The 27,648-nt window shown below is 49.1% G+C and overlaps 1 protein-coding gene and 1 long non-coding RNA gene across 13 annotated transcripts in view; one reads left to right on the forward strand and one right to left on the reverse strand.

The window, feature by feature from the left end:
- Positions 1–27,648, reverse strand: part of SPRING1 (SREBF pathway regulator in golgi 1) — a 314,339-nt gene that overhangs the window by 77,617 nt on the left and 209,074 nt on the right. For 8 of the 12 annotated variants that reach the window (XR_007471544.1, XR_007471546.1, XM_049697614.1 and 5 more), the window contains one exon: positions 18,135–18,196. Coding sequence is in view for 9 of the 12 variants with exons in the window: in XM_049697614.1 (XP_049553571.1) it covers positions 18,135–18,196 (62 nt within the window). In the remaining 3 variants the exon portion in view is untranslated. The other 4 variants (XM_049697615.1, XM_049697611.1, XM_049697612.1 and 1 more) reach the window with 4 other exon arrangements.
- Positions 6,939–16,308, forward strand: LOC125961193 (uncharacterized). Its single transcript, XR_007471559.1, has 3 exons — positions 6,939–7,014; positions 9,014–9,042; positions 16,194–16,308. It is a non-coding gene; the product is annotated as an uncharacterized LOC125961193 (long non-coding RNA).

Raw genomic sequence — 27,648 nt, forward strand, 5'->3', positions numbered from 1 at the left:
AGCCACCGCAATGAGAAGTCCGTGCGCCGCAACGAAGAGTAGCCCCCGCTCGCCACAACTAGAGAAAGCCCGCGCGCAGTGACCAGAGACACAACACAGCCAAAATAAACAAACAAACAAACAAACAAACAAAAAATCTCCAGGGTAGGCTGGCAGATTAGAGAGACAGTTCATGCTGCAGCTTGAGTCTAAAAGCCATCTGCTGGCAGAATTCTCTCTTCCTTGGGGGAGGTCAGTCTTCTTCTATTAAGACCTTCAACTGACTGGATAAGGCCCACCTATACTAAGGAGGGTAATCTGCTTTACTCAAAGTCTGCCAATTTAAATGTTAATTGCATCTGGAAAATACCTTCACAGAAGTAGCCAGAATAATGTTTGACCAAATATCTGGTTACTGGGACCCAGCCAAATTGATATAAAATTAACCATGAGAGGATTACAGGCTTATAGAAGAACTAGATCGTCATGGGAATGTTGACACTGTCTCCATTTAAGAGCCTCTAGACCTGCTGCCAGAGGAAGACAGATTTACTGACATGAATGAGGGAAGTGGCTGTGACAGAAAGGATGAAGATATCCCAGAGGAAGTGAGGCCGGCAGGAACTCTGGGATATGTCACAACATTAAAGTACAAAGGATAAAATGTTGGAAACGGAGCCAGTCTTAGAAAGGAAGATGACAATTTGCCAAGGCATATAAAAGATGCTCCCTCTGTATTATTAAACAACCAGAAGAAGAAGGCAACTGCTGTTCAAACTATTCTTGATAATTTTTATACAAGGAAATACCACACTTTAGTTCTAAATGTTTGCAATGGTCTAAATTGAAGTATACTAAATACATGTTAGTTTTACATTTCCTTAAACATTTATAACTGACAGTAAGAGGGTATTCAATGTTTTGACAAAAAATGTTAAAGGTCACAGAATAATCTTATCACATTGATTTTAAAGATCGTTTTGCACAATTTCAGCTGCATGTTCTTACGGTCTGCATGACTGTGTAAAGCAAGGACTATCTGCTTTATTTGTAACATCACCACGATCATCATCATCATCTCCTCCACCAGACAGGTCTGGCAGACACCCAGGATGCCAGGCCAGGCGTCAAGTTCCTTTTGACACCTTTTCCTGACTCTGGACAGGGGGCCTCCTGCAAAATCCCAGGCCAGCTCTGGCCAACCCCATCCTCCCTCGGCAGGGGTTTCAGGATTCTCTACAGCCTCAGGAAGTTCCCAAGGAGGAGAGCTCGGTTTACACACCAATAAAAATAACTCAGGGGTGATAAACAGCTCTGTGTCTCCAGGGCAAGCCACCCTTATGCAACCTGCCTTGATTTCAAAAGCCCCACATGGCACCAGGAGGCAACTTGGACTGCGATGTACACCCTGGCTGACAGTGCAGGGAGGGAACCCCCGTGGCCACAAGGTCTGGGGACAAGTGACTCTGGCTGTGACATGGGGTGGTTCATTCACAACAGAAGGCGCACGGAAACAGCACATCAATTGATTGGCTTCAATACTGATATTTCTTTTTTACTTTCTATTTTCGGTAAGGTATGTAAGTAGTGGATGGTCTTAGTAGAAAACTCAAAACACACATAGGCCAAAAGGAAAAAAATCAAAACCACCTATGGTCCAATCACCAGAGAGCACTGCTCTTGCCTTTACCCTTTCAGAGTTTTCTAGAAGCTATGTGCCAAGTGCGTATGGTGCGGAGCGTCAGACCACAGGCTCTGGAGCCACTTTGTAAGTCTGTTGCACGGATAGAGGGTTTCTGTTTTCCCTCCACTGAGAAAGACGGCAAGAGGAAGCCGCTGATGGTTAAGTCTTTGGGTACATCCTCAATTGTTTCTTCAGGATAAATTCTTGGGAATGCAACTTCAGTGTCAAAGAGGATGCACATTCTGATGGATTTGTTCATTCCTTCCCCACTCAGGAACTGTTGAAAATGGGCTACGTGGGATTTCTGCTGAAGTAGGAGTTGGCAGCCTGACCAACCATCAGAGAGGAGAGGCCCAGAAGGGCTGAGCCTCCCATCGAGGGCACACAAAAATCGTCACCATTGGAATGTCAGCTCCACGAGGGCAGGGATGGTGTTTGCCCTGCTCACTGCTGTGTCCCTGCTCCCCCAACGACTGAATGAACTCAGAAGAAGAACCAGAATTTTCTGGAACCAAGTGGAGCCCTGAGGTCTTCGCACCGTACTGCTAACCGCTGTCTGAGAGGCACCACACTGGACTCTTTCACCATGCAGCCTCTGTCAAATTCTGTAATGAATAAAATATTAGCCAACGCACTTCAAAGAGAAAAGGAGGGCGCGAGAGACCCCCCAGAGGGAGAACGTGGGAACAAAGCAAGTCTGCTGCGAGAGGCGGAAATAAATAAATGCCTCATTTGTATTGTCATTTGATTGACACGTCTTGAATCATTTATGGCGAGCTCCACCTCTTTCTAATAATATGGAAATTGGGAACATGTTGCTTTCAGTCATGATTATGAGTGAGTTTCAGAGAATGTTCACAGGCGAGGGAGACAGATGTAGGTGGCGGCACAGCCGTTAAGGTATGCGGTGATTTATGGGTTTCAGTGGGCGGCCACCGTGGGCTTCCTGCACTGTGGTGTCCTCTGACAGTGATCAGAGAGGGAAATGTCATCTGTCCTTGTAAAAACGATCACCCAGTCATCAAATATTTATCAAGCACCCACTAGGCACCAGGCACTGTGCTGAATGCCAGGACTTTGCAGAACCCATCTTTCGCTTCCCTGGGACAAAATGCTGCACGAACGCCTACTGTGTGCTGGGTCCCATGTTGGACGCTGTGCCAACAGAAAGGCCACAGAAGAGTCTGGAGAGCAAGAGAGATGCACAAAAAAGTAGCCACCTCTCCCACCTGAGCGGGGCTTATTCTTTTAAAATCATGTTTCCTGTGCATCAAGTACTTTGATCCTCCCAGAAGTCTTCGTGGCCGCAGGCTTGAGGAGTCTTCTAGACTCAGACTGACCCAGCTTGGGCTCCTGGATCTGCCACTTACTGGGGAAAGTGACTCACCCTTCCCAGGCTCCTTTTCCTCCTCTGTAAAAGGGGTGCTGCCAGATAAAACACAAGCTGCCTTGTTAGTATAAGTATATCCCAACTACTGCATGGGATACGCTTATACTAAAAACACTATTCACCGTTCCTCTGGAACGCCAAACGAACTGGGTGCCAGGTGTTTTTGTTTTCACTAAATCTGGCAGTCCTAGAAGGGGAGACGGTGATGGTGTCTGACGGATGCCTCTCGAGGACAGTCAACACTCCCAGTTCCTCCCAGAGTTGGGGGGGGGGCGGTGCACATCACCCCTCTAAAGGGATTCTAAGCAAGGCACCAAGAGTATCCCTTGAACAACTTCTCACTCTCCATCCCCGAACCTTCACATCAGGCAGACTCCCAGGTCCAGCAAAGTCACAGGTAGACAATCAAGTTTGCAGCTAAGAATCACAGACTGTCAGCTGAAAAGACCCTTAACGATCCCCTAATCCACCTTCTGATTTTGCTGAGGAGGCCTGGAGAGGTTCGGTCCTTTGCCTAAGGCTGGGGTCACAAAATCCAATGCCACAAGGGTCAGCCAGGAGCAACCAACACTGTCCAAGATGATGAGGAGTGGTGGGAACTGTGGCAAACTGGAGAGAAGGGCGCCTCTTAACGGGGCAGCAGCAGCGGCCTGTTTCCCACAGCCATGAGGGAAGGGGGCCCAGAGTGGTGAGCGCCTCTAAAATTCTCCTGAGAAGCTGGAAATATGCGGGTGTGTTTCATGTGAAATCTCTCGGTTTTGAAATGTTGGCACCTAACTGGAAATTCTTAAGAACGCTGTACAGGCCAAGGAAAATATATCAGCAGGCCAGATTGGGCCCTGGGGTCACCACGTGCAATCTCTGGCCTGTACCCCACAGGACATCGGAAGCACAGCCAGGATTCCTCGGCCAAGGTAATTTCTATCACTCCAGGAAAAGGCCACGACATGGGAGGAGGGAGGTGGGAGTGGAAGTACGGGGGGAACGGCCAGCAGCTCCTACCCAGAGCCTCCAGCGTGAGTTAGACAGGGAAGTCGCAGGCACCAGTGTTATTGTGTCTTAATTGAGACGGAATTCACAGAACATAACATTAACATTCACAAGGTCGTACGACCATCCTGATCTAGTTCCAAAACACTTTCATCACCCCCAAAAGGAAACTCCATACCTGTTAAGTGGTCACTCCCTGTCCCCCCACCCAGCCCCTGTCAACCACTACTCTGCTTTCTATCTCTACGGATTTACCTATTCTGGGCCTTTCAGATAGATGGAATCCTACAGTACGTGGCCTTCTGTGACTGGCTCCTTTCACTTAGCATCATGTCTTCAAAGATCTTCCATGCTGTAGCACCTGTCATTATTTCATTTCTTTTTATGGCTGAATAATATTCCATTGTCTGGATGGACCACATTTTGTTTATCCATCCGTTGATGGATATCTGGGTATCTTCACCTTTCAGCTATGGTGAATAGTCCCAAGGCTCACTTTTTAAGGGGAGGTAACCCCACCTGGGTGTTTAGGGACACAGGGCCCTGATGGACCTGTTATGTGCAGCAGCACAGTGCCTACGGCCCAGGAAAATGTCTTCATTTCTTTGAAAATCAGAAGTAAAAAAACCTGACTTCCAGAGTCAAAGAAAATGTTTTAATTTTGAATTTGGCCTAGATTATATTTGTCTTTATACGAAAGAAGCCATAAAATGTAATTATGGAGGAAGGGATCCACAAAGGCAAAAGTGACTGAGGCACCAAAGTGGCCTTGCAGGGACATAGAAAAACTAAGGATCTGGAGTTACAGAAACCAGAGGGCGGCTCCTTGTTCTCCGACTCACTGGTCTTGGAGCGTGTGCCCAGGGGCCAGGTTCTTTGTCCTGTTCAACGTGGCATCCTCCACTGCCAGAACAGGGCCTGGCACATAGTAGGTACTCAAGAAATACGTTTTGAAAGAATTAATTAACCTAACACGAATCACCAAGCTTCTCTGTGCCTTGACTTCCTCATCCAAGACATGGGAAAAATCATCTCGATCTCTGAGGGTGGATGGGAGGGAGAGAAGGCTGTGCCCGGTGCCAGGAAGGGAGAAGGCCTTCAAGAATCCACTTCCTTCCCTTTGTTTTTTTTCGGCAGGGTGGGGGCAGGGTGAAGTTGATAGCAGACTTACGAGAAGCAAATTTCCATCAAACCCGAGTTGCATTTGCTCTTGTCTTTCTGAGCAAATACATCAGGTATTTCGACAGACTGGCTGAAGATCCCAGGGTCTGGGGAGAGGGGGTGATTAGCAGGCAAAACCACAAAGAAAACGGCAAGGAAAATGATGCCACAGAGAAACAAGTACTAACAGGGAAGGGCCAGGGAGTGAGTGAGTGTGTGTGTGTGTGTGTGTGTGTGTGTGTGTGTGTGTGTGTGAATGTCTGTAAATGTGTTGTATGTGTCTGTGTGAGAACTATGTGAGTGCACACACGTGCGTGTATATGTGAGGACGTGTGTGTGCACACATGGTGGGTAGGGTAGTGGGAGGGAAGGAAGGGAGGGAGAGAAAAGCAGCCCTGTGATCACAGACATGGGAATTCTGCTTTGACTTAAGTCAAGTCGAGGCTGCACATTCCTAGGGGCAGGCAGCGGGTGGGGTCTGAAAGCGGGAAAGGACCATATCTGGGTTTTGTCTTGACAAGAGGAAATTCTTTGCCCGAGGCAACAGTCCCCCCTGGGGTGTGCCCTCCTCTGTGGGTGACTGGGAACTCCAGAGAGGCTGGGATCCTCTTCAAACCCAATTTGCATTAGAAATCAATGTGGTTTTTTTTTTTCTTTTTCTTTTTCTTCAGGCCCTGAGATGCCAAGACCCTCAAGGGAGTAATAATGATGCTTTTCAGACCAGGACTTCAAACTGCTTAGCTGTGATTAGTCTCCTTTTAAACACAGGAAAACTGGGCTGATTTGAAGGAATCCACTGACAGGTCAAAAGGAGGCTCAAGGAAACCTTGGCCCCATGCTGGGTCCCACTTACCTGGGGGCCATGGCACAAGGAGGCCCTGCTGGTTTCTGGACAGAAGTAAATTGAGTCTCTTATTGATGTCTCCAGGGCAAAACTCTGCAGGCCAAGGAGGCAGGCTACTGTTAGATCATTCCGGAAGACCCTTCTGTGGTCAGCTCTGTCCAGTGGCATCCGTGCGTCATCGAATAAGAGGCAGCTTATTGGTTGGAATAAGGTTTGAATCCTGTGAGAGTGACCTCAGTGTTCTCATCTGTGAAATGGGGACAGTGTCCTTTGGCACAGGATTCATTGAGGACTAAGTAGATGTGGAAGAGTTTAGCACAGTGTATGGCGCAGACCTAAGAAGTGGTAATCGTTAGTGTCATAATATCATCATCATCATCATCTCCCCATGAAAAGACTACTTCCCTAGCAATGGAGATCCTGAGAAACTCAAAGCTCAATGATCTGAGGGGGCTAAGAAAACTCATCCCACACTCCTGGACCCTCCAGGTCACTTTTGCTGCGGGACAAGATCAACTCCATAAAAATAGCGACAAGATGTCCTGGTAAGAGGTCGCCGTCCCCCCGCTTCCTGGGGAATGTGTGGGCTGAAGAGTGTCTGAGAAACCCCGTATCAAGAATGTTTGACTTCAAGATGAGACTTTAAAAAATTGACTCTCTGAAAGATCTGGACTAAGGCTGTGTGTCCACAGACCCCAACTAGGTGACTGGCTTGAGGGGAGTAGGGGTCTTGGAAAGGGATTGGGTTTGGAGGGAACCCCAGAGCTCTACAGACCTGGGCTCAAATCCTGCCTCTGTTGCATCTCAGCTGTGTGGGCCTGAGCAAAGAATGCCATAGTAATACACTCTCTTGGGATGACAAATATCAGACTGCAGGCCCATAGCAGGAGTCCAAAATGGCAGCTCTGTTGGTTGGATCAATTCAGTCAATGAATGGACTGGTTTGAGACAATCAAAATGATTATGGTGAGTTGGGGGTTTGTTCAGTCCACACATTTACAAAGAAACTGTTATGTGTCAGATCTGGGGAACTCAATGGGAAATGAGACTGGACCACTGTCTAGGAGAGAAGGATGCCACTGAATGGTGGTAACATATGTAGTCTGCTCGCCATGCCTCTCCTGAGAGACATTTGCTCAAGTAGAGGGTGACATGCTCCTTTCCAGTGCTTCCCTGGCAGACGGGCCCACCGGCAGGGTGGACCCAATCACAGAGTCTTGGAACTGCTGTGGTGGTCCCCAGAGACACAGGGTGACAGCAGAGGGCTTTCCAATCCCAAACAAACAAACAAGAACATAAGAAGAAGAACATTGCCGAGCTGTCACTTGGAGGGCGTCCCTGCCTGTAGGACCTGTTTTTGGAAGGCTGAGGTGCAGCCCGGTTCCTCAGGAGCCTCTCTGAGGTAAAATGACCCGCCCAGCATCACACCAAATTGACACGAGGCCCTCCAGGCCACCAGCTACCAGTCAAGAAGCCCCCAGAGGGCTGTTTACTGACAGAAATGGGTCTCCCTCCCCCACAACGCCCCTGCCTTACATCAAACCTGCAGCTGCAGAGGCCCACAGGGTTGGTTAAGGAAGGTTCCTGAGGAAAAGGAAAGGGAAGGGGTAGGGGCTAGTCATTTGGCCTTGGGTCTTCAGGCCCAGTGAGAGTTCTCTTGGGTTTCTCTCTGGTCAGGGGCCGGGAAGCAGCCTGGTCCTACAGCTTCCCAGGTGTGGTCCTGGCAGAGAGGAGATGAGCACAGATGAAGTTAGGACAGAAGAGGACAGGGCGTGTGAGCAGTCTCCCCTGCCTCTCCCAGGCCCCCTGGCATGAAAGCCCATCTTCCCAAAGTAGCTGTTTTAGTCTCCTAGGGCTGCCGTAACAAAGTACCACAAACTGAATGGTTGAAGACACTAGAAATTTGTTCTCACAGTTGTGGAAGCCAGAATTCTATAATCAAGGCATCAGCAGGGCCACGCTCCCACCGAAGTCTCTAGGGGAGGATACTGCCTTGATCTTTCCAGCTTTTGTGGTTGCTTGCCATCCTTAGTGCTCCTTGGAGACACATCGCCCCAGTCTCAACCCCTCCATCTTCCCATCATTGCCTTCCCTGTGGTCTCTGTGTCGAAATCTCCCTCTTCTCACAAGGACACCACCCTACTCCAGCCTGAACTCATCTTAACTAATCACAAACTATTTCCAACTAAGGTCACATTCACAGGTTCAGGGTGGACATGGACTGGGGGGACACTGTTCAACCCTGTTCAATACCTAAGCACTGGAATCATATAGTCCTGGGTTCTGATCCTGCCTTTGCACGTACAGATTGTGGACTTGGTCATACTTCTTAATCTTGCCAGGCCTCTGTTTCAACATCAGAAAAATGGGGGTATAGTGCATGCCCAGCAGGTCTGTTGTAAAGATTTGAACTCATGTATGTAGAACACATAGTACGTCTCACAAAACAGAAGAGGCCTTTATCTTTATTACTGCAGGACTCTGTCTTGGAGGTGCCCACCCCCTGCAGCTGGTGTAGAGCTCTGGCTCCAGGTGTCTCCAGCCTGACCCACAGCAGCGCCCCCAGGCACCTGCTGGGAGCAGCGGAACGCAGGCATGGGGTCATGTGCAGTCTCCTGTCGTCACTCCCAGCATCCCTGTGCACCTGTCCGTCTTCTGGGCAGAGGTCAGGATGTGGCATTCTTCACAATAAGCAAGCACGTGTCCAGGGGAAGCCAAAGGGACAAGGTGGTGTGATTCCATCAGGGAAACATCCACAGGATTCCTTCTGTTGTTCCCAATTCCAGACTCCAGGCTGAGCCGGCAGGAGTGAATTTGTGTCTTCAGACCGGAAGCTGCCCAGCACATGGTATCTGGCTAGAGCTGCGCTCCAACAGCTGTGTGGGCATTATAAATCTCTCCCCTGGAAATGAGCACCGAGGCTCTCTATGTCTCCTGCTAATGGTAAATCTGTCTGTGCCCACAGAGCAAGACCTGGACTCTGAGAGCATCAAGGTGAGACTGTCTGCCTCCCTCTAGCCTGTTTATTGCACCTGCAATCTACTCCTCTCCAAATGTGGAAGGCTGTCTCCTTCATTGAGAGCATCAAGGGAGTTTTAACTGCAAAGCAGACTGTACTTCAGATCTTACCGAAATGCCTCTGAACTCAGGCTCTCACCTGAAAACTTTCTGCCAGGAGGGACCCCTCTTCTGCAAGACCCTTGGTGATTTGGATGAGTTTAGGCCAGACAGTGTCCCTTGGGTATTGTGGAGGTTTGTGTGGTTTTTGTTGTGTGATTTTTGGTGCAGTCTATCTTTAAATCTTCACTTTCAAAAAAAAAAAGTGGTCATTAGCCTTATTTTGATTTAGAGGATGGGAAATCAGAAGTTCAGGTCCCTCATTTATCACCTCATAGACATATGACATTGAACAATCCCTTCATCTCTCTTGGATTGCTCATTGTAGAAAGATGATCGTAAAATCTTATTGGCAGGGGACTTCCCTGGTGGCACAGTGGTTAAGACTCCGTGCTCCCAATGCAGGGGGCCCGGGTTCGATCCCTGGTCAGGGAACTAGATACCACATGCAAGCCGTAACTAAGACTTCACATCCCACGACTAAGGAGCCCATGTGCCGCAACTAAGAAGCTGGCAAGTCGCAACTAAGGAGCCCGCCTGCTGCAGCTAAGGAGCCGGCGAGCCACAACTAAGACCCAGCACAACCAAATAAACAAATAAATAAATATATATATTTTTAAAAAACCTTACTGGAGGGATACAAGGATGAAATGAGATGCTCCATGGCTATCAATCAGAGCTTTAGTTGGAAAGATCCTGTGGTACTGCTGATAAATCAACTCCTTGAAAAATAAAAAGCTCTGATTTGTAGCACTTGCCAATTTCTATGGTGTAAATACTCCCATCGCTGCCAATTTTAAGCTACCAACATGACATTGCTGAATGAGGAGTTGGGAAGAGGAGTGAACCACTGGGTCTTCTGAGCTGAGATAAGCCCGCTTGAGTACAGCCTTGAAGACAACAGACACAAACTCTGGCTAATTTTATCACAAAAGAAAATGCACTCAGAGGATATGGGGTAGCTTGCAGAATTTCCAGCTGGTAAATGAAACTTGGAGCTATACCCTAAATCCCTGGAGAAGCAGTCTAATAGTGAAGATGCTGCTACTGTCCCCTCTGGCACAGTTACAGTAACATGCCTGTCCTCACCAACAGTTCTGGACACTGGTCAATGCCACTAAAACTGCAGCCACTGATATCTCTGAAAACACCACAGAGCTGCTCCTAATGCCATTCTCACCAGCATAGAGAAGGCACGGGACAGGTGTGGTCCCTGCTTCCTCTCATCATTAGCTAGCTTCCATTTAACCTAGGAAGGTGCATCTGATTGGTAGATTTGAGTCACATGTCTGTGCCTCACTGCAAGGGAAGCTGGGAAAGTGAGCGTATTAGTTTTCTGTGGCTGCTGTAACAAATAACCACCAACGAGGGGGTTTGAAACCACAGAAGTTTATTCTCTCACAGTTCTGCAGGCCTCAAGTCCAAATTCCAGGCGTTGGCAGGGCTGCCGTTCCTCTGGAGGTTCTAGGGAAGAATCCTTCCCTGCGTCTTCTGCCTCTGGTGGCTGTCACTATCCCTTGTGGCTATGTCACTCCATTCTATGCTTCTGTCTTCACATGGCCTTCTCCTCTTCTCTCTCTGTGTCTCTCCTCTGTGTGTCTCTTATAAGGATATCTGCCATTGGATTTAGGGCCCAGCTGGATAATCCAGGAAGATCTCATCTCCAGACCCTTAATTGCTTCTGCAGAGACCCTTTTACCAAATAAGGTCACATTCACAGGTTCTGGGGTTTAGGATGTGGACATATCTTTTGGGGCCACTATTCAACCCGCTGCAGTGAGTATCTGTGTTTTCAGGTTCTAAGGTAGGCAGTGAGCCCCATCTCATTAGATGGGAGATTCCTTAATTATAAGAAGGGGGTTCAGAGGCTGGGAAGTCAGAAAAACATCCAATGTCTTCTAGAACTGAGGTCACAATATTTTTTTAAAGACTCCTTTTTAAAAAGTATTTATTTATTTATTTATTTAGGCTGCACTGGGTCTTGGCTGTGGCACTCGGGATATTCGTGCGGCATGCGGGATCCTTTGTTGTACCATGCAGGATCCTTTGTTGCGGCGTGTGGGATCTTTAGTTGCAGCATGCATGTGGGATCTAGTTCCCCCACCAGGGATCGAACCTGGGCCCCCTGCATTGGGAGCTCGGAGCCTTACCCACTGGACCACCATAGAAGTCCCAGTCACAATATTTTTTCAGTAAAGAGTCAGAGGGTAAATATTTTCAGCCTTGAGGGTCATACAGTTAACTATTCAACTCTGCCCTTGTAGCATGGAAACAGCCATAGACATTCTGTAAACAAATGGGGGGTGCCTGCGTTCCGATGAAACTTTATTTACAAAAACAGGTGTCTGTCTAGATTTGGCCCAAGGGCTATAGATCAATGACCCTTGTTCTAGAACATGGAGAAGTGCTTAGTAAGTGTTGATTGAGTCTTCAATCCTCAGTGTGTTTGAAATGTATTGAACACAGAGGATGGACTCAGGACAGAAATTAATAAACAACTAAGACTCATCACTAATGCTCTGTGACCCACACTCTTGAATATGCAAGGGTGAAGAATTGTGGTATCTAACCACAAAAAAAAAAATCCAGTTTGTGAGATTTGCCTGTTTTAGAGCCTAGTGCTAATGTGGCCCACATTTTGAGCCTGGTTTCATATCTAGTGACAGCACCCCTGACCCAGCCGGAGATCTGGGTGCCCGTGATCACAAGGAGGACGAGGGAAGAGTGTGGAGGGATTTACACAAATGAACCTCATCGGAGGAGCCCCGGGGGCAGGAGCCCAGCACGTCCTGCTGGCAACGGAGAGGAGCCAGCAATGCCTCACAAGTGGCGAATCACATGAAATCCAGATTTCTACCTCCCGGATGGTAAAACAGCACAGGAAACAGTGTCTGAAGGGTAAAAGGGCAATGCCGGTGCTTATAGTAAAACAAAACAACAACAACAAAAAACATTGGTTTGGAAGGCAGACAGATCCGGGTCCAAGTCTCAGCTCCGCAGTGACCCAGTACAGCACCTGGGAAGGTCTCTTTACCTCTCCAACCCTCAATTTCCTCATCTGTAAAATGGGGAGAGTTAGATCCATCCCACCCAATGGTTACAAAGATTAAAGGAGACAATTTTCATAAAAATTGTAGCACCCAGTCAATGCTCAGTAGCTAACACTCGGTTAGTTCCTGACAAGACTGTGAGATTAAAAGTGAATTTTTGAAGTCTGCACACCAGAACATACATGGCGAAGTAAGCATGCTCCTTCAGAGGAGGCCCCTGGGAAGCCCGAACCCTGGCCAGACAGGCTGCCCGGACACAGCGGCCCTGGCACAGTATTTCGGGAGCTGGCTGCTCACTAGTCTTCAGCACCTCGGCAGTTTGTCCTGACGTTTCCTCAGAGACAGGCGGGTCCTTGCTCTTGGAGAGTGGACTTGCTTTCTGGATGGGGCCCAAAGTTAAATGGAGCCCGGTCTGATGAACAAGGTAGGAGATGAAGCTGGCTGGGATCGCTCTGGGTGAGAAAAGATCCGTGATTGCAAAATAACGAGCAGGGATGACTTGCATGGCTTGGAGCCTGGCTCTGAAGGAAATCCCTAGAGAGGAGTTCCAAAAGGGCTTTAAGCATTGAGAGCTTTCCTGGAATAAGAGAGTAAGTCCCTGGAGAGATGACTGTGGCAGGGGAAACACTTGTTTGGAAAGGCAAGTACTGGGATGTTTGTGGTCTCCGTACATTAAGAGTTGTATCTTGTAAGATTCATTCATTCATCTATTCAACATTTGTTAAGCAGTAGGCCCTGTACTAGGCACTGGGTGTGGTGCCTATCACGACTTCATCCTTACCCTCAGATTTAGAGCCACAAACAGACATTATTACAACTCATATAAAGGAGCATCCAGAAAATACCACTGTGATCTTTGCAAATGGTGCCTCTAGAGTTGTGCAGTGCACAACCTGTACAAAGGTACATGGAAGCCTTGCTTGAATGGGAGAAAAAATAAGGGTGTGAGTTATATGTGTAGGGTCAGGGAGACACTTGATCTGGATCATTAAGGAGGTAAAGGAGTTTTCAAGGCAAAAGGGGTGGGGAAAGGGAAAACCAGACTCAGGAACAGTGTGTACCAAAGCACCACGAGGAGTACAAGGTGGGTTCTGAGAATGCTGAGACATCTGGTGGATTTGGGGAGGAGGCAGGCTGGGGCTGAGGGGACTGACTTCCTGCACATGAGTCAAGATCCCCCAGGAGCTTCTGGGGGAGTCAGAGAGGCCCATGAATGTCAGACATTCCATTCCTCTGAGTTGGCCTCATGGCCTCTGCCTGAGGGAAAGATGCAAGAAAGCACACTGGCCTTGGTGTGGCACAGATCAGGTCTGGATCCCAGCTTTGCAGCCTGTAGGCTGTGTGTTCTCCAACCAGTCACTTAACCTCTCTGAGCAGGAGTTTCCTAATCTGCAAAGTGGAGGTCATACTGCTGGGAGTTGGGGGATTCGGCAAGATTCGAAGTCAGAGATGAAATAGGTGTCGTAAAAGTTATTTTCTTTCCTCTCCAAGTTCTGGTCTCCGTCAACTTTTGTTTAGGGGACAGAAACCAATACTTAGGGTGCTGACAGCACCAGCCCTCTGTAGGTTGAGCAGGTAGGAGATTATTCTCTTTAGGAAAGTCTCCCTCGATAGTTGCCCATTAGCATTAGTGAGCACTTTCTCTGTGTTTAGCACTGCCCTTGCTCCTCAGTGGTTGTTTAAAATGCAAATCTGCCCCTTTGAGTCCCCAGTGCTTGGGGGTAAAAGACGTTTACCAGTGTGTTCCATCTACCCCTGAGTGGAAGGGTGGGGCACAGAGAAACGTGGGTTCCACATCTCACCAGAAAGGGAGGAGGTGGGGATTGCTTCCCCTCCTACCCCCAGAGATAGCAAGGAAGCTCCTGGGATTGCAGTTTGAAGGAAGAAGGAAAAGATCCCCAAGGGCATATGGAACCCACCCCACAGCTCCCTGCACCGTATTGTGCGGGGTGCATTGTGTGGAGTCCTGCAGACATCCCGCATTCCCTGGGTCGGCTCTGTGCACTGGGCTGGGACTGTAAACACCAGTGAGCCCTCAGGGAGTCACAGTCTGGCTGGGAAACCAAAGTAAACAGATAAGCAAGGCACAGGCCAAGGTGATGTTGTAACGGTAAGCGGTAAGCGTGACGGCTACCTGGTACTGAGCATTTACTGAGTCTGGCCCTGTGCGAAGAACCATGTTACCTATTATCTCCACCTTCAGGTGGCTATTAGGAACCACATTTTGTAGATGAGGAAACTGAGGCTCAGAGGGGTGAAAAATGCCTTGCCCAAGGTCAGAAAGCTAGCAGGTGGCAGAGACTACAAAACCCAAGTTCTCCACTGCTATGTTATTTGGCCGGAACAGGAAAATCGGCCCACATGTCTGAGTTCAAGTGAGGGATTTTCCTGTTACCTTTCATTGCCTTTCACTGTAGCATCTTGGAAACAAAACCTGCCAAGCCTCTATTGTCTCATTCATGATGAGGGAGGCACCAGAAACCCTCAGAGGTCCCCTCTTAACCACAGGATTCTTCCCAAGACACCCACCCTACTGCAATGTCTTCCCTTCTATGTGAGGGAGGGTCTAACATGGGAGAGAGAGAATATGAAATAAGAAATACTGCAACATAAAAATATGTATGAAATAAAGCCTCCCTTTAGGTGCAAAATGTGGAATCATGCAAATCTTCCCAGTTTAAAAAAAAGGCATCAGTAATTGCATCATTTCAAAGCCGAATGGCTTGAGTGAAATTTAACCGGTGGCGCATAGCGGCCATGTGTTAGAGACATTTTAATGGATATAAACAGACAGGCTCGCCACCCCTTTCAGGGCTACGCTTGAATTCGTTGAGGTTTTAATTATGTAAAGATTTTCAAGAATACATTCCTTTTAAAACTGTGACCTCCCTCATGACTGTTGGTGCATGTATATAAAAATATGTAACCCATATAAATTATGGCTTCCCATATGGCTCCTTCTATGACTTAGCTGCATGCAAAGAACTGCCGCCTAGCTATCAAATAGTAATCAAATCCTTACTGTATGGAGTCCAAACCCCACAGCAGCACCAAATGCAAGTTGTGCCCTCCTTTCCCCCATTCTCTCATCCCCCATTCCAAACTCCAAGACTGCATTTGCTCTGTCATTTTCCCAGCTCTTAGTTATGTAGATGAAAGAAGTTTCTCTACAGAGTCTTCTCCCCCTTCCTCACTTGTCCCATCCCGTGTCTGTATTGAATGGAGATTCTACTGCATCTACAGGGTTAAGGACTTAGACCTGGGCTGGCAAACACTCTGACGGAAGAAAGGGAAGGAGGTAGAAACACCAGCATTGGAGGTTGTAGACTCCAGTCCGTGATCACCCCTTAGTCTTATCTCTTTGCACTCTCCCCTGGGCCCCACTATACCTTGCTGACAGCCATTCCTGGGTAGGGGTAATTCCCCAACACGCCCACCGCCCACCCTAGGCTGCCCCCTCTGCCTGGCCTGCCCATCTGCTCCTTCTTCACGAGTCAGCTCTTGCATGGTCTCTTCTATGTCCCTTCCCCAGTGCCCCCAGCCACACTTAGCCCCTCCTTTCTCTGGAGTCCACCCTTCACACACCCACATTCTTGACAACCACCTGCAAAGGTTCGTTTATAGTTCAGTTTTATCTCTAGGGGATGAGCTCCCAGAGATCGAGGACTAACTCAGTTTCATGCCTCGATCCTCAGCACTGAGCCCTGCATACACAGTAGGTGCTCCATATCTATCGCTACATAACAGATGCCCAGGAAAGGCTTCTGGAATCGCACAGAATTGAAAAGGAGAGTGAAAACGAAACATTCCAAGCCTAGGGACTGATACTCCCCTGGGAAAGGCATAGCCAAGGCGACTGCCCAGTTCCTCATTTGTAGCTCTCTTGTACATTCTGGGTGAGTAAGCAGGCACCCTTGGTGTGCTCTATCTCCAAAGATGGCTGAGCAAACAAATCCCATCTCACATGCTCTTTTGCAGTCAGCATTGCCCCTGCTCCCATCCAAAGGCAGGGTTATCTCCCCTCTGATTGAATCTGGGCTGGCCTCAGAATAGAACACAGCAGAAGTTAGGCTGGTCAGCTTCCAGCCCTTGGCCCTCAGAGGCCTTGCAGCTTCTATTTTCACCATGTCAAGAAGCCCAAGCTATCCTGCTGGAAAGGCCACACGGAGGAAAACCAAGCACCCCAGCTGACAGCCAACACCAACTACCAAAGAGATGAGGGAGGACATCTTGGATCTTTTAGCCCCAGCCAAGATCCCAGCAGAGTGCAGCCACATAAGATGAAGAACTGGGCCCCATCTGAATTCCTGATCCACAGAATCATAAGCAATAAAATAGCTGTTATTTTAAGCCACTGTGTCATGGGATGGTTTCTTATGCAGCAATAGATAACTGATACGTTAAGTTTTTTCTGAGTAAGCAAACAAATTGGTGGTGGGGGGTTTTGTGGCTTCTGAGCTGGGAGTTAGAGAGAGTATGACTAGAATTCAAGCTTTTCTATTTGTTTTTAGCTTTGAAATATAGAGGCACCCCTTAACCCAGTGATCACAGTTAACCCCATCACCAGAATGGGGCAAATTGTTAAGGAGGCCTTGAGAAGAATGCAGGACATTTCTGTGATCGTCCAGTTGAAAGTGTATAACCTGAAAGTAATCATGAAGAAATATCTGACAAACCAAAACTGAGGGGCATTCTACAACTAACTGACCACTTCTCTTAAAAATCGTCAATGTCTTCAAAGAAGAAAAACTAAGGAACTCTTCTAGATTGAAAGAGGCTGAGAGATATGACAACCGAATGCCATATGGGGTTCAGAGTTTCCTTTTGTTATAAAGGACATTCTAGGGACAAATGGCAAGATCTGAATAAAGTTTGTAGATTAGATTATAATGCTGTCTCAGTGTTAATTACCTGATTTTGGTAATTACATTGTAAGATATCATATTGTAAGAGAATGTCATTTGTTTTTAGGAAATACACGCTGAAGTATTTAGAGGTAAAAGAGGTGTTCTGTCTGCAGCTTACTGTGAAACGGTTCTGAAAAAAAATACATCTTTCTCTCCTATATATCTATCTAGAGAGAAACAGAAAAGAATAAAGCAAATGTGATGAAGCGTTTACATTTGGAGAATCCAGGTGAAGGGTATATGGGAATTCTTTGTTCTGCTCTTGCAACTTTTCTGTAAGCCCAAAATTATATTCAAATAAAAAGTAATAAAGAAAAAGAAAGAAGCAAATTGTGGTGGGTGCATGGTTGCCCCCAAAGAGGAAAAACTGATCCCCTCTGGGGGCAGAACTGTCCCTGGAAATGCCTGACTCCGACCTGACTTCTGCTCCTTTCCCATCTCCCTCTCACGGCACGCAGGGGACAGGGAGCCAACGGCCAGCCTGGGCTACCGCTAAACTCACCCCCCCACCCTCACTCACGCCCAGGGTTCTCTGAAGGCAGGGCTGGGTTTTGGACTGTTCACAGCGAGAATCCACAGGCTCTGAGGGGACTGCTAGGGAAAGCTTTCCCTGGGAGCTCCCGGGAGCCCACGGCCATGGAGTCACAGCTCCGCCTTCCTTGCCCATCTGGATTTGGAAGATTCCAGTCAGAGCCACAAAGTAGAGGATAATGGAGATGAGGGGCTAGAGCAGCCGCCCTCTGTCAGGAAGCGTTATTGAGAGCACCACCTGGGGTGGTCTCGCTGTTCTACCTGCCAGGGCCAGGCAGGGGTGAGAGGAGAGGATCTTTATGGCCCAGAAGAAGGGCAGCGTGGGTGGCACTGGGATTCGGGCCAACCGAGGCTCCCAGGCTGAGCAATGCCAACCGGGCATGTTTCTGGGCAGAGCTTCCTTCCGGAGGGGAGCTGGCTGAGCAGGAAAGAGCCAGGAGTTTGGAATCCGAGAGAGCCGGGAGGGCAGCCTCTGACTCACCCCTTCCTGGTTGGGTGACACTGGCGGGGAGACATCTCATAGCGCTGGGTGAAGGCCCCCATCTGCAACGGAAATGATCAAACACACACTGAGATGTGAATGAAGTGTTAAGACAGTGCCTGGCGCAAAGGAGCATCAGAGCTTCCATTCCACCCATGCTTACAGAGCACAGACTCAGAGCCAGGCACAGTGGGGTGCTTGAGGGGCTGTGCTCTGCCCTCTGACCCCGAGAATGGACGCAAGGCCCTCCCCTCTTGCCCCTTCACACTGATCTTCCCCCTCTTCCATGCCAGCACCACCACCAAAGCCCAGGTGCTAGAGCGTTTCTGGGTTCAAATATGAGCCTCTCCTCTGAGTGACTGAGGTTAAGTTATCTAACCTGTATGTGCCTTGGTTTCCCCACTTGGAACTGGGCACAGTAATAGCATCCACCTTTTAGATTCTTCTGGCTATCAGCTGAATCCATCCTTGCAAACTAAATAATAGCAGTGAATGCTCGTATAGCAGTTACTACGTGCCAGACACAGATCCACACTTTTTATTAGTATCACCCCCATTTCAGAGATGAGGAAGGTGAGGCACTGAGATACTGCATAATTTGTCCACGATCACAGAGAGAAGGGGTCTGTGTTCCTAAGCCCTGCTGTCTCCTGCCATGGGCATACAGTAAGTGCTCAATTCACACCTGCTGTTACTAATGCTCTGAGACGGGGCCAGCTTCACCGATGCACCACCCGCACAGTTCCACAGGGCCTGGCACTTAGAAGGGTGACGCTTGTTAATGCTCTGTCGCTGTCTTGAAATTCTCAATAACTTTAACAAGGGGCCCCACATCTTCATTTTGCACTGGACCCCGAAAACTCCGTAGCTGGTCTTGCTCAGAATCTTACAGGAGGTGACCACCTCCTCCTCTTTCTTCCTCCCCCACCTAGACTGTGAGGTACCTTATCTCTCCATCCACCCTACTCCATGTCTGGCAGGTAGCAGGTGCTCCCCTTCTGGCCGAGAGGGACAGAGGTGGCCAGAGTCACAGCTGTTGTCCCCACCCCTACTTCCTCTCAACACCCCAAAAAGAGCTTCCAGCCCAGGGAACCTCAGGAACTGTCAGGGAAGAAACTTTTTCTTGAAGCGTGCAGGGACTCTGGCCAGCAGCCACCAGAACCAGGTCTTTCCTGAATGGCAGGGGGAGGGAGGTGCAGCCAGAAAACACTGTAGCTCACTGCAGCTGGGGAATCCCAGCCGGCCCGAAAGACCCTAATAAACAGTTAATTATGATGCTGGCTCTGTAAACAGTGGCAGTGAGACCCAGCATAATGTGTAATTATGCTGGTTGGAGCTGGAGCTGGGCAGCGTTTTCTCCAGCAATGCTGGAGGGAATGCAGATCTCAGGGCAGGCTTGTGGTCAGGGCACAAAGGTAAACAAGACCTTCCCTAAAGGCAGACAGGACTCAGTCCAAATGTTCAAGTACGGCAATGACGGTGGTTAAAAGAATTATTTTCCTTTTTATAAAGGGAGCAGGTAGTGGGGAGGGGGAGGGGAGGAACAGACATTTGTGCAGCACCTACTATGCGTGAGACTTGGTTTGGGGCCAGGCAGGAGGGGGCTTGGGCATTTCTGGAACTGGATGTCATGCCCCTCCCCTCCCTGCCTGCCTGCCCTCCCCTCCTCCACACACATTTCTAATAACTGATATTTTAAAAATTGAGGTGAAATTCACATAACATAAAATTAACCATGTTAAAAGTGTACAATTTGGCGGCCTTTAGTACATGCACAACTTCTTTTTCATTAAATTGAAACTAACACAGTTTAGTTAGTTTCAGATGTACAGCAAAGTGATTCAGTTATACATATATACAGTTCTTCCTATTCTTTTCCATTATAGGTTATTACAAGACATTGAAAATAGTTCCCTGTGCTATACAGTAAGTCCTCATTGTTTATTTTATATACAGTAGTGTAGTACGTTCACAATCTTCTGCAACCATTATCTCTATCAAGTTCCAAAACATTTTCGTCACCCCAAAAGGAAACCCTGTGCCTGTTACTCACTTACCCCCTGGCCGTCACTAATTTCCTTTCTGTCCCTATGGATTTGCCTGTTCTGGACATTTTATATAAACAGAATCATATCACACGTGACCTTTGGGGACTGGCTTCTTTTACGTTGCCTCATGCTTTCCAGGTTCACCCACGTGGGAGCATGCACCAACACTTTATTACTTTTTATGGCCGAATAATATTCCATCGTCTGGATAGGCCACATTTGGTTTATCCATTGGTAGATATGGGGTTGTTTCTACTTTTTGGCTTTTATAAATAATGCTATGAACGTTTGTGGACACGTTTTTGTATGGTCATGTTTTCAGTTCCCTTGGGTGCGTGTATATATATACTTATATCTCATGACCTAGGAGTGGGATTGCTGGGTCATAGGGTCACCCTATATTGAGCTTTGTGCTGCTTTCTATGACACCTGTACCATTTTTCATTCCCATAAGTAATGCACAAATGTTCCGATACCTCCCCACCATTGCCAACACTTTTCTTTCTTTCATTTTTAAAATAATCACTGATTTCTCATGGGGGCTGAGGTAAGCTCCTGTCTGCCACTGGGGTTGAAACACAGAGCCATGTCTTCTGGAATTACAGGAAAGCCCTATAAAGGCCAGAGTGCAGGACGAACAATTTGGGTCCCCCCAGAAATAATTCATCACACAAGAAAGAGACAGATAAAAACAGCAGCTCCAAGCTACACCAGTCCTACGGGGCCTGGTGAGGATTTCAATATGGCAAGCTGCCCCCAGGTGCCGTGTGGGTACCATGGGGGGAAACGGCTGTGTGTGGACTTGAGAGATAGCCGAGACCCTTGGAGCCCAGCCAGCTTTGCCACGGACACCTCTGCCTGCCTGTCACTGAGGGAGGTGATGTTTTGCCAGCACTGCCAGAGCACTGATGGCCTGAGGGACCTGGCACAGGGCGACGCTGACAAAACGAGGGGCCACTCGGGTACCAGCAGGTGGTGGGAACAGGGCCAGCTTGTGTGAATAGTCACATGACTTCTCCCACCCGCGAAGGAACCAAGAACGGCCATGCCTTGCTTCATTGTGCGTCGCAGGTACTGCATTTTTTAACAAACCGAAGGTTTGTGGCAACCCTGTGTCAAGCAAGTCTATCGGCGCCATTTTTCCAACAGCATTTACTCACTTCCTGTCTCTGTCACATTTTGGTAATTCTCGTCATATTTCAAACTTTGTTATTATTATATCTCTATTATGGTGATCTATGATCAGTGATCAGTGATCTTTGATGTGACTAAAGGGAAAAGATTACAACTCACTGAAGGCTCAGATGATGGTTAGCATTTTTTAACAGTAAAGTATTTTTTAGTTCAGGTATGCACATTGCACACTTAATAGACTACAGTATAGTGTAAATGTAATTTTTATATGCACTGGGAAACCAAAAGATTTATGTGCCTCGCTTTATTTCAATATTCACCTTATTGTGGTGCTCTGGAACGAAACCCACAATATCTCAGAGGTCTGTACTACTGCATCATGCTTGCAAGGCAAGAGAACCAGAAACCTTTGGCAAACGGCACTAGTGACTCCCATGTGTAACTGACTGCAAATAATGTATTGTTTATAACGTATTGATATGTAAGTAATAATTACAGTGGTGTTTACGAGTGCTTTCTATGTACCGTGGACTGAGCTAAACGCATCATTTCATGAATTCTCACGGCAATCCTGGGGTGTAGGCATTATGATCTCTAATCATTCTCGTCTGTTATTTAGGATGCTTTAGGCTGCAAGTTACAGACAACACAACTTAGGCTCAAATGGCCTTAAACACTAAAAGTCATTATTTCACGTAATAAGAAATCCGAGGAAGGGCACACTCTGGGCGTGATGCTGGTGGCTGCATGATATCCTCAAGGTCACCATTTCTTCCCATCTCAGACTTGACATCCTCAGGGTTGACTTCGTCTCAGGCTGCAGGATTTGCAATGTCACCATGATTGTCCAGCATCACCTTCTTATGAGGGAGGAGGAGTTTTCCCAGAAGCCCCAGCAGACTTTCCCGCGTGTCTCCTTGGCTGTCATTGGATCACATAACCACTGGGGAACCAATCACAGCAAGAGAAATGGGAGCCCCATGCCTGACATCCTCACTTGGGTAGAACAGACTCTGGGGAGGTGGGAGGGGTGGGGTTAAGCACGGTGAACAGATCCAGGGTTTGAACCCGGAGCTGCCTTCCTCTTGACCTCCTGGATATTCAGGAAAGCAGCCCTGGCAAGGGTGGTCCTGAAACCTCCAGCCCAGTCACTCTCCACTCCTGATTTCCTTTTTAGCCATGGTTTCCAACACGTGGGCAACATCCTCCTTCAGTCCCCCCTGCCCCCCACACGCCAGTGTCCAGCCAACCAGTGACCCCGCACGTCCATTCCAATCAGCCAGCCCAGCTCAGAGCCAGCCAGAGAACTTTCCGTCCTGCTCCTGATCATGTGTCCACCCGCATCAGCCTTTCCTGACTGCCCGCAGGGCTGAGGCCTCTCAGAACTGCTCCTGTGCAGTCAGACATATCTGGCTGATCAGCAGTTCTGGGCGGAGGCCAGCAGGGGCAAGGGCCTTTTGGATCCTGTCTGTCCACATGCATCGGCTGTTCCCAGCCAGCAGCTCCAGCACTGTCAGGCAACACGGCTGGGCCTGGCCCCATCAGTGGAGGGGGCCATGAGATCAGCACCCTGCCTCTCTCGTTTGGGAGGCTGAAGCCTGAGATTGGGCGAAGGCGATGGACAATGGCGGTAAGGGTTTGGGAGGAGTGAGAGGAAGGAAGTCAGAGGAAGAAAAAAAAGAAGAGAGAGAGAAACACCAGGAGATTCTGAGACAGCAGAGACCTCATCTTGGTCCGGTTTGCATCCACAACACCTAGCAGGGCGCCTGGTACAAAGCAGGGAAGAGTTGGTTCAACCGGCCTGCGAAACAGAAGAGAGAGACAAGATGCTGAGCGAGGAGGGGAGGGACGTGGAGAGAGACACAGAGAACAACAGAGCAGGGCAGGAAGGGGTGAGTACAACCCGTCTTGTTTGTCTTTCCATCCTGTCACTCTCACAGCCCCCGGTTTACTGTAGCTGCTCCACAAATGTTTATCTTGCTGAACCAAGCGAAGAGGAGGAGAGGGGACCCAGAGTCGGAGAGGAAAGGAGACAGAAGGAAGAAAAGCCTGGGGTAGGGGGCTCCGGGGGGAGAGACATTGAGAGAGAGAGGGAAAGGGGAGGGGAGGTTAGTAATCAGGAAAGAGAACAGGCAGGACCAACCCAGCAAAGGAATTGGAAGCAAAGAGGTGAGGCAGGCAATGGGAGCTGGGGCAGGCTCAGCCCTTTGATGAAAATGCACATTAGCAAACGTGCTGGGATCGACAAGTGCCAACAGGTCCATCGCAGAGTTAAAAAGTGCTACATGTGTCAGGGTTTCAATCTTTAAGTCAGCACTTTCCTTCTCCTTCTCCCAGAATGCTGGGATTCTGCAACTGTGGTCTTTCCCGCGCGTCTCCTGCAAGCATGTGGGGCTTGTCGTGGAGCCCTCAGACTTCCAGGGAGGCTGGGAGGGTGAGGTGAGCACGTCAGGAGGCTCCATGGGTCTGCGGGGAGGGGGTGTGCGGCTGCCCCGATGGCAGCTGTTGCAAGGGTGTCCTGCGGAGGGAGGGCACGGGAATGCAGGTAAGGTTTTCAGCAGACACTGGCAGGACCCAAGGCAATGAAGCTCTGTGTGTACTGGGTTGAATAGGGTCCCCCCAAATTCATGTCCATTGGTAACCTCAGAGTGTGACCTTAGTTGGAAATATGGTCAAAGACCTGGAGATGAAATCATCCTGGGTTTATGCTGGGCCCTAAATCTGATGACTGGTGTCTTATAAGAAGAGGAGAGGATGCAGAGACAAAAGGAGAGGAAGGTGATGGGAAGACAGAGGCAGAGATTGGAGTGATGCAAACACAAGCCAAGAAATGCCAAGGATTGCCTGGAGCCACCAGGAGCTAAGAGAGAGGCAGGGAACCGACTCTCCCCGAAAGCCTCCAAAAGGAACCAAAGCCTGCTGACACCCTGATTTTGGACTTCTGGCCTCCAGAACCATGAGAGAATCCTTTCTGTTGTTTTACACCACTGAGTTCCTGGTAACTTGTTACAGCAGCCCCAGGAGACTAATACAACCTCCTGTCCTTGGGGGACCCATTTTGCCTGCTCTTGGGTCTGACGGGATGACGGCACAACTGTTACAGATAAGGAAGGCTTCCCGGCCCTCAAACCTGGTCCTGTCCAGTCTCCAGAGCTGGAGAGTGACTTGTTTTCTCACCACCTGGGAATCATGTTTATTCTCTCCTCTCCAAAACTCAGGTCCCTGCTCTGGCAGCTGAAGGATGTCTCCGTTGGCTGGGGCGGGGTGGGGGGCACTCTCATCCAGCTGTGCATGCAGGGGCTAAGGGAGGCGAAGGAAACCACCAGACCTCAGAGGACCCGGGTGCCGGAGAGGGGCTACCTCTGGGTGCTCTTTAAGCAAAAGCTACGCTCTCTGACAGTCCTGGGTTCCTATCCTGCGACTTCCAAGGTATGTGAGCTTACCTTGGTCTTGCCTTCAACTCTGGCCTTTGAAAACAGCCTCATCTGTAAAACGAGAAAGAAAATCCCTACTTCGTGCCGTCATTGGGAGAATTAAAGAAGAAAATGTACAAGAACAACTTAGACGAGGCCTTCGGAAATGGTGATGAGAAAGATGAAGACCTTTCCAAGCCTGTTTGTGTCTGGCCCTGAATGGCTACAGTGGGCCATAAAGAAAGATGGCCCCTGTCCTTTAGTAATACTGGAAGACTGCCGCAAACGTGTGAAATTATTAGAAAGCCATTAAAATACACAACAGTAGCAAGTGACTGGGATTTAGTGCAGCCTGACTGGGATCAGGTCTTACAGGGGGTCACAGAGGCGGTAGGTAGAGTAGGATGACTAACTCATCCAAGTTTGCCTGGGACTTGCCCGGGTTAAGCACTGGAAGTTCCACATCCTGGGCCAATGGGGACGGCTGGTCACTCTGTGTGGAGGAGGTAACTTCACACAGGCCTTGAAGGAATCATTCATTCATTCATTCTCTGAACATCTGTTGAGACTCACCATAGGCCAGGCTCTTTGAGGCACTGGGCACACTGGACACAGCCCCTGCCTCCAGAGCGCTCGCATAGGCATACTTGCACGCACACACCTGTCATTCAAGAAAGCATCTCCTGAGCGCCTACTGGGTGCCAGGCACTCAGGTGCAGTAACAGCAAAGATAAGTGATGTCGTTTCTCATCTCAAGATGCTCACATCTACTTGGGGAGAGGATGGCAGGTAATTCCCTCCAGTGCGGGAAGGGCTGCTGCAGAATTTGGTGGCTGGATGGGCCTCAGGAGAGAAAAGGGACTCCCAATCCTATTAGGGCGGGGGGGGGGGGGTTCAAGGAGTCTTCTGGAAAGAGGTGGCGCTGAGAGGTGGCAGGAGCTGGTCAGAGGAATAGGGAAGGGTGTTGAGGCAAAAGGATCGGCTGGAACACAGGTAGCCAGGCAGGGGCCCACAGGAAACACAAGTATGGTGCTTTGGTGCCGAGAGGAGGCTCGGGCCCGCGGCGGGCGGGGCGCGTCAGGATGAAGATGGGCAAGGAAAGGGCGGGGAAGGAGGGCGTCTGTTTTGCAAAGGCACAGAGCATGGAGCTGGCAGGACCCGTGGATGGGTCTTGACTGAAGGGAGGTGTTTAGGGCCTGTGCCCACTCTGGCTGGGGACGGGGCAGCTGCCCTGGCTGCTGGTGCAGAGCACTGTGGGAAGGTGCAGGGGAGGGAAGACATGCATCCTTGGCTTCAGGACCAACAACTGCTGGGAGAAACAAGCAGAAGAAAGAAAAGTCAGGACACACTGGACGCCATCCTATGCTTGGGCCCCAGTTTGGGGGATTGGACGGTGGCACTGCGTCTTCCTTGGAGTTTGGGTCAGAGATGCACATTGTCCCTACTTGTTCTATAATTGTTTCTGTCCAATGAATACACCCGTGTTGAGCATCTTGGAGCTGGGCCCCAGTACTGAGGAGACAAAACTGGATATTGTGAGGGAGAGAGACCTGAGGGTCTCACCTTGGGGCTCGAGGGGGCGTGGGTGGTCAGGGAAGGTCTCCCTGAGCTGACCCCCCAGTGATCCAGAAGTAATAGTCTTGGGAAGATGCGGGGAGAGGAGGAGTCTTCCAGGCAGAGTGAACAACAAGTGCAAATGCTCAGAGGTGGGAACAAGCAGCAATATGCAAGGAACAGAGAAGCCAGGATGGATGGAGTGGGAGATTGGGGGACGTGGGAGGTGATGCAGGTACAGAAGTGGGCCAGGGTCAGATCAAGGCTGGCAGAAGTGAAAGGTGAGTGAAAAGGCTCTCATTCTCATTGGACACTGAGGCCCAGACAAACAAGCTACCTCATGTGACACAGCATGTTAGCATCAGAGCTGAGGTTAGGACCCAGGACCCCGACTTTCTGATTTCCTCTTGCTCTGATCCTGTTTCCTCCTCTGGAGAGGTGAAGACAGTGACTCAGCTGGCGGTGTTGGAGGAGAACTTTCAAGGCTCTGCTGCCACCCGCAAAAAGGCTTGGCTTGTCTGGGCAGTGGGGCACTGCCCCCAGAGCCCAAGAGCCAGCCTGTGTGCTCTGCTGCACAGCCTTTATGTCTGCCCCTTAATTTCCAGGCCTTTCAATTTACCAATCTCAGATAATTTTACAGACATGGTGTGTGTGGCTGGCTGTAATAACCGTCTGTTGAATAAATGACCCCTTCTGTCTTGGCTCACAGGTAGTTAAACCTCATGCTGAGAGCAAAGGTGAAGTAGCTGGGGCTGGGGGCTGGGGGCGGTTTGCTTTGCCAGTGACCTGCAGGCTGTCTTCGCTCTTGGGGGCTTCAATTTGTCATTGATAGAACATGACTAACAATGTTTATTTAACTCCTTTGGTGTTTTGGAACTACTTAAGCAAAAATATTTGGCATGAGAAACACTTCCTGAATTCTGTTGTTGGGTCCCCCTGGTCTAGCTCCCCAATTTTCCTCTAGGGAGCCACCTCTCCCCTGCCACCCCTATGCACAGTCCCTGGGCTTCAGCGATCATGTGACTCTGGACTGGCCAACCAGAACCCTGCATTTCCCGGACAAAGGGAGTGAATCAGAAATGGGCATGTGGCCCAATCAGAACCAACAGGACACAATGATTTTTATTACAGCCTTTGGAAAAGGCTACTCACTCTCCTGCTGGACTCGAACCTGGGAAAATTGACAGGAGCTGCGGGCAGCCATTTCATGGAAATTGAGAGTGGAAGCAATAGGGAGTTCTGGTGACATCTGTACTCCTAGATCCAACAGTGCCTGAAGCGCACCTCTCCTCTAGGCTTTTCAGTTGTGTGCGTCAAGAAATTCCTCATTTTGCTTAAATCAGCTTGAGTTGGGTTATAGCCTAC

Source organism: Orcinus orca, chromosome 15 (assembly GCF_937001465.1).
Source record: "Orcinus orca chromosome 15, mOrcOrc1.1, whole genome shotgun sequence".
Taxonomy (NCBI): Eukaryota; Metazoa; Chordata; class Mammalia; order Artiodactyla; family Delphinidae; genus Orcinus; species Orcinus orca.